Raw genomic sequence first — 10,933 nt, forward strand, 5'->3', positions numbered from 1 at the left:
AGTTGGCACTTGGCCAAATGTATACTTACTGAATAAACGATCTCTGGTAATCGACATCACAAGTTACATACCCATAACAGTAATCATAAACTCAAGAACATACTGAAGTTTAATATTTTCAGAAAAAAGTTCTGAAAGTAAAACAATTCACATGGCTACAGATTACCTACTGTGATGTATTAAACCTATCCCAAATCCACTTATCTCAATATTTTCTTAAAGAAAGGGAACTAAAAGCCAGAGACTCAACAGACTATTCAGTTCCAACTTATGACCCTACATATGACGTTTAATTAACAGAGGATGCAGATACCCTTACAGGAGAGAGTTCTGATAGACACCATCTTCACCAAATGATCAAACTTAGTATTATCAATGAAGATACAAATTGACATTCAATGTCTCTTTTTTTGTTGAGACAAAGCCTCGCTCTGTCACCCAGGCTGAAGTGCAGTGGCACAATCTTGGCTCACTGCAACCTCTGCCTCCTGGGTTCAAGAGATTGTCGTGCCTCAGCCTCCCCAGTAGCTGGGATTACAGGCACACACCACTACGCCTGACTTTTTAGTAGAGAAAAGGTTTTGCCATGTTGGCCAGGCTGGTCTTGAACTCCTGACTTCAGGTGATACGCCTGCCTCAGCCTCCCAAAGTGCTGGGATTACAGGTGTGAGCCACTGAGCCAGGCTGACATTCAGTGTCTCTTGATGTGATGTACTGGTGAGTGGACGTCACCTAGGTAGGTAGCGTTCTGACCAAAAATGTTTAATCTAAATCTAATCATGAAGACAATCTAATGAACCTAGATTGTAAAACAGTCTATAAAACAATTCACATGGACTCTTCCAAAATGTCCATCTTAAAATATTCAAATAAGGAAGTAACTGTTTTAGCTAAATGAAACTAAAGAGACGGACAACTTAATGCAATGTGTGAACCTTAGATCATGGAATATATATTTTTTTTAAGGAAAAAAATCTATGTGGACAATTGGGGAAATGTAAACAAGGCCCACACATTAAGTAACATTATTCTATGATATTCAGTTTCTTGGATGTGATATGGTTTCATGGATAGAAAATGGTTTTTAGAAGATACATGTTAAGATTATCAGGCATCAAGCAAGTGTTATGACTTCTGCAACTTCCTACTGAATGACTCGAGTTGAAATGGGATATGTGACCTACATCTAAGTGTGATACGTATGTAATACATGTGGTTATATATAGAGAGAGAGAAAAAGAGAGCAGAATACCATCAATTTTTTGATATCACTGTCAAAAGTGATCCCAGCACCTTCTGAAATAACGTGAGCTGCCAGATTCTCATTTCAGGCATGACCACAAGCGAACATCTGCATCTGACCCCAACCTGCCTGATGACCTTACCTGCTACTTCACAATCCCGTCCGGGAAAATCCCTGGGCACATAACACTGCAAGTCCCAGGTGTCCGCTGAACGGCGCCTGGCAGTCGCTGCCCAGGGGATGAGAAATCACAGGTGCCTTGTTTGGAACTAGAGTCTGGAATCTCGTCCTCCTTCCCTCTGCTCTGGTCCCTCATTGTTTACGAAGATCTCAGTTCTCTCTGCTGGGAGCCCCAACTCCCCTTTCAGGGCCACGGGCCCCAGTCTTCTTGCCTTTCAAGGACCACACAAATAACTGTGCCCCCCCTCAAGGCTTTTCTCCTCCTTCCCAGGTGAAGTCCTCTCTCCTCCCTCCAGCTTTCAGGGCACGGAGCGCTCTTCCTGGCATTAGAATTCTGAGCAACCCTCCTAGCAGGCCCAGCTCAAGCCGCAGCGGGGAGAAAGAGTTCAAAGGAAGGTGTGCCAAAGATCTCGAAGGCTTAGTGGGAGACCCAGCAACAGGTGGCACCAGGTCTGGGAAAGATTCCTAGAAAGCGGAGCGGGTCTCGGAGGGGGAGGATTTAGCCCCAGGCGCCCGCGATCAGCGAACGAGCGCCTGCGCGGAGGGGCCGGGCTGCAGCCCCCGGGCAAGGGGAGCGCGAGCTCTGACTCCTCAGCCCGGTCGGGCCGCTCCGAGACCCCTCGAAGGAGGCCGGGCGCCGTGGGGCAACCCAGGCAGGGCGGGGACCACCGCCTCCCGGGCTCGTGGGGTGCAGCTCTGAACCTGAGGCGCTCGCAAGCTCAAGGCCAAGACCCGCTCGGGTGGCGGCCGAGCGCCCTCCAGCCCCGGGCCCACCTGCGGCCGCTCTCCGCATCTCACGCCCAGCGGGACTCCGGGGCTCCGCCCCAGGGACCGCCGAAGAAGTGATGGGGAAAGGGGCTCCCGGCGAGCAGCACGGCCCCCCTCCCGGAGGACAGCGCCCACGCCGCCAGCAGGCTGCGCACCCGGGACCCCGCCCAGACTCGGGGCGCCCACAGCCCGGCAGAGGCGACGGCGGGGCGCGCAGTGCGCAGGCGCGGGGCGGGCCGTACCTGGGAAGGAGCAGAGGGAAGTAGAATTGGGGCACAGGGTCCCGTTGCCCACCCGCGGCACAACCTTCAGGCTCAGGATCTGCTGCAGGAGCCCGGCCGACCCGCCGCTGCCGCCGCTCCCCTCGCGCTCCATCCCGTCGCCATTCACCACAGAGAAATGAGGGACGAGCGCCCGAAGTGCGGCAGCGGCCGGCGCCGACTCACCCTCGCCGCCTCAGCGTCACCTCCAGCCGGGGTCCTCTTCCCCCAATCCCAACGGCGCTGCCAAGTGACCGTTGCCTCCTCCAATCACAAGGCGCCGCAGCGCTCGGGCGCAGGGCCAGGGTTGTTCCCGCCCCCAACGTTGCGCAGGGCTCGCAGAGACACGGCCCCACGGACGCGCCCCCTCCTGGACGGCGCGCTCTGGGACCGCGCGCTCTGCTCTGCCCTTCTCTGCAGCGCCCCCTGTGAGAAAGTAGGGAATTGCATGCGCCCCAACAGAGCCGCGCTATGGAGTTACCAGGGATCTGGAAAAATACAGTGATGGAACGGATATGTAAAGTTCTAGTTATGACTGGACTCCAGCATTTATGAAACCTTCATGAACAGAACAAGAAGGTTCTCTATTTAAAGCTGATAGTAGAAAGAGCCCATGCAAAGGCTGGTGTGGAACCAGAATGGGAGGGAGGCTATGTAGCCTCTATAGAGCTCGACTTAGTTTTAAATAAAATAAAATGTACAGAGATTCGGTTCAGAGCAATAAAATTAGATCACACTTTTTTCTTTTTTCCGAGACGGAGTCTCCCTCTGTGACCCAGGCTGGAGTGCGGCCGCGCGATCTCTGCTCACTGCAAGCTCTGCCCCCCGGGTTCACACCATTCTCCTGCCTCAGCCTCCCGAGTAGCTGGGACTACAGGCGCCCGCCACCACGCCCGGCTAATTTTTTGTATTTCTAGTAGAGGCGGGGTTTCATCGTGTTAGCCAGGATGGTCTCGATTTCCTGTCCTCGTGGATCACACATTTTTGTCTCACCTCCCTTCAGAAAGCCTGTTAAAATGAAGGCAGAGAAATCGTAAAAAGGAATAAGCTAATGTTCAGTTTGTTTGCACTGCTGTAACAAAGTACCTGAGAGTGGGCAATTTATTAAGAACAGAAATTTATTTTCTCACAGTTCTGGAAGCTGGGAGGTCCAAGATCAAGGTCGCAGCAGGTTCCATGTCTAAGGACGGCCCGTTCCTCACTGATAGCACCGCCCGGGCGTCCTCACATGGTAACAAAGGGAGCCCACTCTCCAAATCCCTTTTATAGGGGTCTTAATCCCATAACGGGGGCTCCACTCTTCTGACTTAATCGTCTCCTAAAGGCCCCTCCTCTCAGTACTATCACATTCCCACGAAGTTTCAGGACATGAATTTGGGGCAACACGTTCAGACCATAGCAGCCATTAACAATAGTGTTCTGGAAGGGAAGTTATCAAGGATAAGTAATGTCCACAAGGTTCCAGGTGATGAAGAGGCTTGTGACGAATAATAATGTTTTTGTTTGTTTGGTTGGTTGGTTTTGAGACAGAGTCTCACTTTGTTGCCCAGGCTGGAGTGCAGTGGCGAAATCTCAGCTCACCGCAACCTCCGCCTCCCTGGTTCAAGCGATTCTCCTGCCTCAGCCTCCCCAGTAGCTGGGATTCCAGGTGCGTGCCACCAGGCCCAGCTAATTTTTGTATTTTGAGTAGAGATAGGGTTTTGCCATGTTATCCATGTTGGTCTCGTTCCTGACCTCAAGCGATCCACCTGCCTTGGCCTCCCAAAGTGCTGGGATTACAGGCGTGAGCCACTGCACCTGACTGGTAATTTTTTTTTTTTTTTTTTTTTTTTTGAGACGCAGTCTTCTTCTGTCGTCCAGGCTGGAGTGGAGTGGAGTGGCGCAATCTCGGCTCACTGCAACCTTCGCCTCCCAGGTTCAAGCAATTCTCCTGCCTCAGCCTCCCAAGTAGCTGGGATTATAGCTCCGTGCCACCATGCCCAGGTAATTTTTGTATTTTTAGCAGAGATGGGATTTCACCATATTGGTCAGGTTTGCCTCAAACTCCTGACTTCAGGTGATCCATCTACCTTGGCCTCCCAAAGTGCTGGGATTACAGGCGTGAGCCACCGTGCCCAGCCTGAAAACTTCTTTAAAAATCATTGAATTGTACAGTTAAAATAAATGAATTTTATGCTACATAAATCATACCTTTTAAAATCTTTTTAAAAAGTGACCAATTCACCAATCTGCCAAGCAAGGTGGCTCATGCCTGTAAACCCAACACTTTTGGGAGGCCAAGCCTGGAGGATTGCTTGAGCCCAGGAGTTTGAGACCAGCCTGGGCAACATAGGGAAACCTTGTCTCTACTAAAAATTCAAAAATTAGTCGGGTGTAGTGGCACACACCTATAGTCCCAGCTAACTCCAGAGGCTGAGGTGGGAGGATCCCTTGAGCCCCAGAGGTCAAGGCTGCAGTGAGCTATCATTGCTCCATTGTACTCCAGCCTGGGCAACAGAAGAAGGCGCTGTCTCAAAAAACAAACACACAAATAAACAAACAAAAAACCCCAAAAGAATTTAAAGATGGCTCAGGAATTTAGTAAATAATTAAAGCTGAAACTTTTTGTCATATAAGTTGAAATGGAAAAACCTGTGATTCACAGGTATTTTCTGGCGCAGCTAGACTTCTTGTTGGCATTTCAGATTCTGTAGGATTTTTTTGTGACAGTGGCTGACAGCCTTTTTCCATAATTGTGCTATATCCAATGCTGGCCCTGGAAATAAATGGCGTTGCTCCACCAAATTAATCATAATAAAGAAAGGAAAAGAAAAATAAATAGAACAAGAAGAAAAAGATAGAAATAAGAAATTCTACCGAGCACAGTGGCTCACGCCTGAAATCCCAACACTTTGGGAGGCCAAGGTGGGTGGATCACCAGGTCAGGAGTTGGAGGCCAACCTGGCCAACATGGTGAAGACTGTCTCTACTAAAAATACAAAAATTAGCCGGGTGTGGTGGCGGGCGCCTGTAATCCCAGCTACTCAAGAGGCTGAGGCGGGGGAATCACTTGAACCTGGGAGGAAGAGGTTGCAGTGAGCCGAGATCTTGCCATTGCACTTCAGCCTGGGCAACAAGGGCAAAACTCCATCTCAAAAAAAAAGAAAGAAAGAAAAAAGAAATTCCTAAAACAGAGGGAATCTATAGGTCACCTACAAAGAAATGAGAATCAAATGGTTCAGTAGCCAAATGAAGAAGGCTGGATGACAATGTACCAACACCTTCAGTATTTGCAGAGAAAATGATTTTTTTAAAGCTTTTTTGTTTTTAAATTTTTTTAAGAGACAGGGTCTCACTATGTTGCCCAGGCTGGTCTCAAACTTGTGGGCTCAAGCAATCCTCCCGCCTTGGCCTCCCAAAGTTCTGGGATTACAGATGTAAGCCACTGCACCCGGTCATTAACCTATTTTACACTCAAAAGTATTGTGTGCAAAATACATATTTTCCATTTTTGTTTGTTTGTTTGTTTGTTTAAGACAGAATCTTGCTCAGTCACCCAGGCTGGAGATCAATGGCACGATCTCAGTTCATTGCAACCTCCGCCTCCCGGGTTCAAGCAATTCTCCTGCCTCAGCCTCCTGAGTAGCTGGGATTACAGGTGCCCACCACCATGCTCTGCTAATTTTTGTATTTTTAGTAGAGACAGGGTTTTGCCATCTTGGCCAGGCTGGTCTCGAACCCCTGACTTCGTGATCCACCCACCTCGACCTCCCAAAGTGCTGGGATTACAGGCATAAGCCACCACACCCAACCCATATTTTCCTTTTAATTCAAGAATATTAGCAAGACTGTTTATTAGAATTTTCTCTTGAGCCGGGCACGGTGGCTCACACCTGTAATTCTGGCACTTTGGGAGGCTGAAGCAGGCAAATTGTCTGAGCTCAGGAGTTCCAGGCCAACCTGAGCAACATGGTGAAACCCCATCTCTACTAAAATAGAAAAAATTAACTGGGAATGGTGGTGTGTGACTGTAGTCCCAGTTACTCAGGAGGCTGAGGTAAGAGCATTGCTTGAACCCAGGAGCCACTGCACTCCAGCGTGGGCAACAAAGCCAGACTCCGTCTCAAAAAGAAAAAAGGCCGGGCGTGGTGTCTCACACCTGTAATCCCAGCGCTTTGGGAGGCAGAGACGGGCGGATCATGAGGTCAGGAGATCGAGACCATCCCTGGCTAACACGGTGAAACCCCGTCTCTACTGAAAATACAAAAAAATTAGGCGGGCGTGGTGGCAGGTGCCTGTAGTCCCAACTACTCGGGAGGCTGAGGCAGGAGAATGGTGTGAACCCAGGAGGTGGAGCTTGCAGTGAGCTGAGATCGCGCCACTGCACTCAAGCTTCCTCCTGCCAGTTCCCTACCACTACAATTGGCGTTTTGCATCAACCAAGAAACCTATCTAAAATAAAAATAGGAAGTATAAAAAGGGTCAGGAAATACTGACCTTTTAACCATGCTGACTTTTTGGTACATTTCCCAGACTAGCAGAGTCTATTAGAAGTGGAAGAAACCGCTGGGCGCTGTGGCTCATGCCTGTAATCCCAGCACTTTGGGAGGCTGCGGCGGGTGGATCACGAGGTCAGGAGTTTGAGACCAACCTGACCAACATGGTGAAACCCCGTCTTTACTAAAAATACAAAAATTAGCCAGGCATGGTGGCATGTCCTATAATCCCAGCTACTCAGGAGGCTGAGGCAGGAGAATTGCTTGAACCTGGGAGGTGGAGGTTGCGGTGAGCCGAGATCGCACCATTACACTCCAGCCTGGGCGACAGAGCAAGACTCTGTCTCAAAAAAAAAAAAAAAAAAAAAAAGGGCCAAGTATGGTAGGTCACACCTGTAATCCCAGCACTTTGGGAGGCCGAGGCAGGCAGATCACGAGGTCAGGAGTTCCAGAACAGCCTGACCAACATGGTGAAACCCCATCTCTACTAAAAATACAAAAATTAGCCGGGCCTGGTGGCATGCGCCTGTAATCCCAGCTACTTGGGAGGCTGAGACAGGAGAATTACTTGAACCCGGGAGGCAGAGGTTGCAGGAGCCGAGATCGTGCCATTGCACTCCAGTCTGGGCAACAAAATGAGACTCTGTCTCAAAAAAAAAAAAAAAAAAAAAAAAAAATCAGCTGGGCGTGGTGGTGGGCGCCTGTAATCCCAGCTACTGGAGAGGCTGAGGCAGGAGAATGGCATGAACCCGGGAGGTGGAGCTTGCAGTGAGCGGAGATCGCGCCACTGCACTCCAGCCTGGGCAACAGAGCGAGACTCCGTCTCAAAAAAAAAAAAAAAAATACGTGGAAGAAATCAATTATTGTAGGGTTACATAATCAATTATGTATTACATTAGGAAACATTATTTTGAATTTAGAATTCGATCTTTAGTTCATTTATGAATTGACAGGTTAAAAAAAGACATTTAGTCTTGCAGGACTCAGAAAATGGAGGTTTCCTGGGCCCTGTCTAAGGAAGCCGAGGAGGCGGTCCAGCACACCAGACCCCCTGGCCCCTTGCTGCTCTTTCAACAAGCCAGATGCCTCCCCTCCTTAGGGCTTTTGTGTTAGCTCTTTCCTGCTCCCAGACAGGCTACCCATGATTGCCCTTAACATACTCCCTCACCTCCTGTAAGACTTTCCTCAAATGTCGCTTTCTCACTGAGACCTACCCTGATCACCCCATTAAAAATTACAACTCACACCTCTACACACATATATTCCTCATCCCCCGATCCTTCTCTACTTTAATCCTTGGCACTTTCTAATATGCTAAATAATGTAGCCATTTATTAAGCTTATTCATCAGCTATCTCCCCACCATCAGAATGCAAGTTCCTGAAGGGCAGGGTTGTTGTTGTTGTTGTTTGAGAGAGTCACACTCTATCGCCCAGGCTGGAGTGCAGTGGCGCGATCTCAGCTCACTGCAACCTCCGCCTCCCAGGTTTAAGCGATTCTCCTGCCTCAGCCTCCTGATTAGCTGGGATTACAAGCATGCACCCCCACCACCACCACCACACCTGGCTAATTTTTGTATTTTTAGTAGAGATGGGGTTTCACCATGTTGGCCAGGCTGGTCTCGAACTCCTGACCTCATGATCTGCCTGCCTCGGCCTCCCAAAGTGCTGGGATTACAGGTGTGAGCCACTGCGCCTGGCTGGTTTTTGTTTTGTTTTGTTTTGTTTGTTTTTGAGATGGAGTCTCGCTCTGTCGCCCAGGTTGGAGTCCTTTGGCGCCATCTCGGCTCAATTCAACCTCCGCCTCCCGGGTTCAAGCAATTCTCCTGCCTCAGCCTCCTGAGTAGCTGGGACTACAGGTGCATGCCACGATGCCCAGCTAATTTTTATATTTTTAGTAGAGACTGGGTTTCACCATATGGGTCAGGCTGGTCTTGAACTCCTGACCTCAGGTGATCCACCTGCCTCGGCCTCACTAAGGGCTGAGATTAGAGGTGTGAACCACCGCACCCAGCCTAGGGCAGGGGTTTTTGCTTTTTGTCTGTTTTTGGTCCTGCTGTATCTCCAGCTCCTATAGTAGCCCAGTGCCTGGTTGGTGCTCAACCCATAATGTGTGTTGAATGAATGAGTGGAGTTCTTGAGGACTGGGAGCAGAATAACACAAGACTTGCAGGACAGGCCAGGTTTTCTGGTCTTACTCCCAAAGGAGAAAACGCTCGATTGGCTGGAATGAATTGCCATCTTGGAAAAATGGATAGTAGGCCAATCCTTTCCATTTCATCAAGACTTTAGCTCTGGTTCTTTCGTTTTTTGTTTGTTTGAGACAGAGTCTCGCTCTATTACCCAGGCTGGAGTGCAGTGGGGCGATCTCAGCTCACTGCAACCTCTACCTCCTGGGTTCAAGCAATTCTCATGCCTCAGCCTCCCAAGTAGCTGGGATTTCAGGCACATACCACCACGCTTGGCTACGTTTTTGTATTTTTTTTTAGTAGGGACAGGGTTTCGCCAAGTTGCCCAGGCTGGTCTCGAACTCCTGAGCTCACGCAATCCGCCCACCTCGGCCTCCCAAAGTGCTAGGATTACAGCTGCACCCAGCCTAGCTCTGCTTCTTAAGGAACATGGTCTGAATAGAGTCATTCACAGAATAAGGATTTGCTCTGTGAGAGGATATTTAAATTGTAAGAGAATCTGCTGGGGGCAGGTGGTGCTTAAATCTAAATCCATTAACTTGTGAAGGTAGTGGGGATAACCCACTGGACCTCAGCATAGGGGTCATTCGACCTAAAGAAATTGCTCGCCTGATCCACTGGTGTGGAGTGGGCCTGTGGGTGAGGGACAGATTCCAGCCCATGGTGGTTTGAGTGTGTGATGAGTGAGATCATTCAGTAGAGGGCGCTGGGAGAACTGATGACTCGCACCGATCAGGAATATTGCATGCAATTTAGATCCAAGCGTAAAACACTAGACTACTAAAGTACTGGAAGCAAGCGTGAAGACCATTTTTATCACTGTAGGAGGACAGAGTCGTTTCAACAAGACACAAAATCCACTGGCCATAAGGAAAGGATTCACATTCAACAATATGATAAACTAGGTGAAACTTTTTGAAATTTGATTGTGATGAGGTGGTGATTTGATTTCACAGGTATATACAAATGTTTAATCAAACTTTATACTTTATGTGCAGATGTTGTATATCAATTATAGCTCAATGAAGCTTCTTTTTTTTAAGAAGCCTGAGGGGAAAATGCCATAAAGTAAGTTAACAAAACAACAACAAAAAACAGATGACAAGCTAGGAGAAACCATTTGCACAACAAAAATAACAAAGCATACTCAAAAGAGGCTGCGGTAAGTCAACAGCAACATGGGCACAGCCTTGAACAATGAAAAAGGAATACAGTTGATTCATAAGCATGAAAAGGTGTTCAGCTGCCCCAGGAATTAAAGAAGTGCAGACTGAAACATCAAGTAACATTTTTCACCCATCAGGTAGGCAAAAATTAAAACCATTGATTTAACCCTGTAGAGGTGATGGGGCGGTTGTGGCGGTGGGGGGGGCGCGGTCTGTAGGAGTGGGTGACAAAGGCACATCAAAGACAAAGCTAGGGGACACAGGGTCTGTGGTGGCCATGAGGAGTTGATACAGTGTTGATGTGGATAATATATCTTCTTGATGCAAAATAACAAAAATAAGGCCTACCATTGATTCCCCAACAGCCTCTTGATAGGTGGGTTCTCTGACCTATTCCAGGCGACCCTGTTTCTATGCACCCATCAGCCCATCTAGTGCTTTGATTGCCCCTTCTGAGCTCCCACAGCCAGAGCAGAGGCAGCAAGCGTGCCTGCCCCTAATTGTGGGTGACTGCTGGGCCTAGACACTTCTAGCTGCATCACAGGGCCTACAGGTAAGGGGAGACACTAATTACAGCCCTACCAGCAGGGAGGGAGCCTGGACCCTGGTGGAAATTGGAAGCTGCAGGTGCCAGGAGCCCTCCGTTCTCAAGT

General features: G+C 48.9%; 1 protein-coding gene across 7 annotated transcripts in view; it reads right to left on the reverse strand.

Annotated features, from left to right (window-relative positions):
* TMEM170A (transmembrane protein 170A) overlaps positions 1-10,933 on the reverse strand; it is a 53,578-nt gene that overhangs the window by 18,618 nt on the left and 24,027 nt on the right. For 2 of the 7 annotated variants that reach the window (XM_063796165.1, XM_016928448.3), the window contains exon 1: positions 2,638-2,714. The exons of 1 other annotated variant lie outside the window; for it this stretch is intronic. Coding sequence is in view for 4 of the 6 variants with exons in the window: in XM_009431241.4 (XP_009429516.1) it covers positions 1,386-1,472; positions 2,434-2,566 (220 nt within the window). In the remaining 2 variants the exon portion in view is untranslated. Of the gene's footprint in view, positions 1-1,385; positions 1,473-2,433; positions 2,762-10,933 lie in introns of those variants that run through there. 4 more of the 7 variants (XM_009431241.4, XM_016928446.3, XM_016928447.4 and 1 more) reach the window with 4 other exon arrangements.

The sequence above is a fragment of the Pan troglodytes genome, chromosome 18 (genome assembly GCF_028858775.2).
Source record: "Pan troglodytes isolate AG18354 chromosome 18, NHGRI_mPanTro3-v2.0_pri, whole genome shotgun sequence".
Lineage (NCBI taxonomy): Eukaryota > Metazoa > Chordata > Mammalia > Primates > Hominidae > Pan > Pan troglodytes.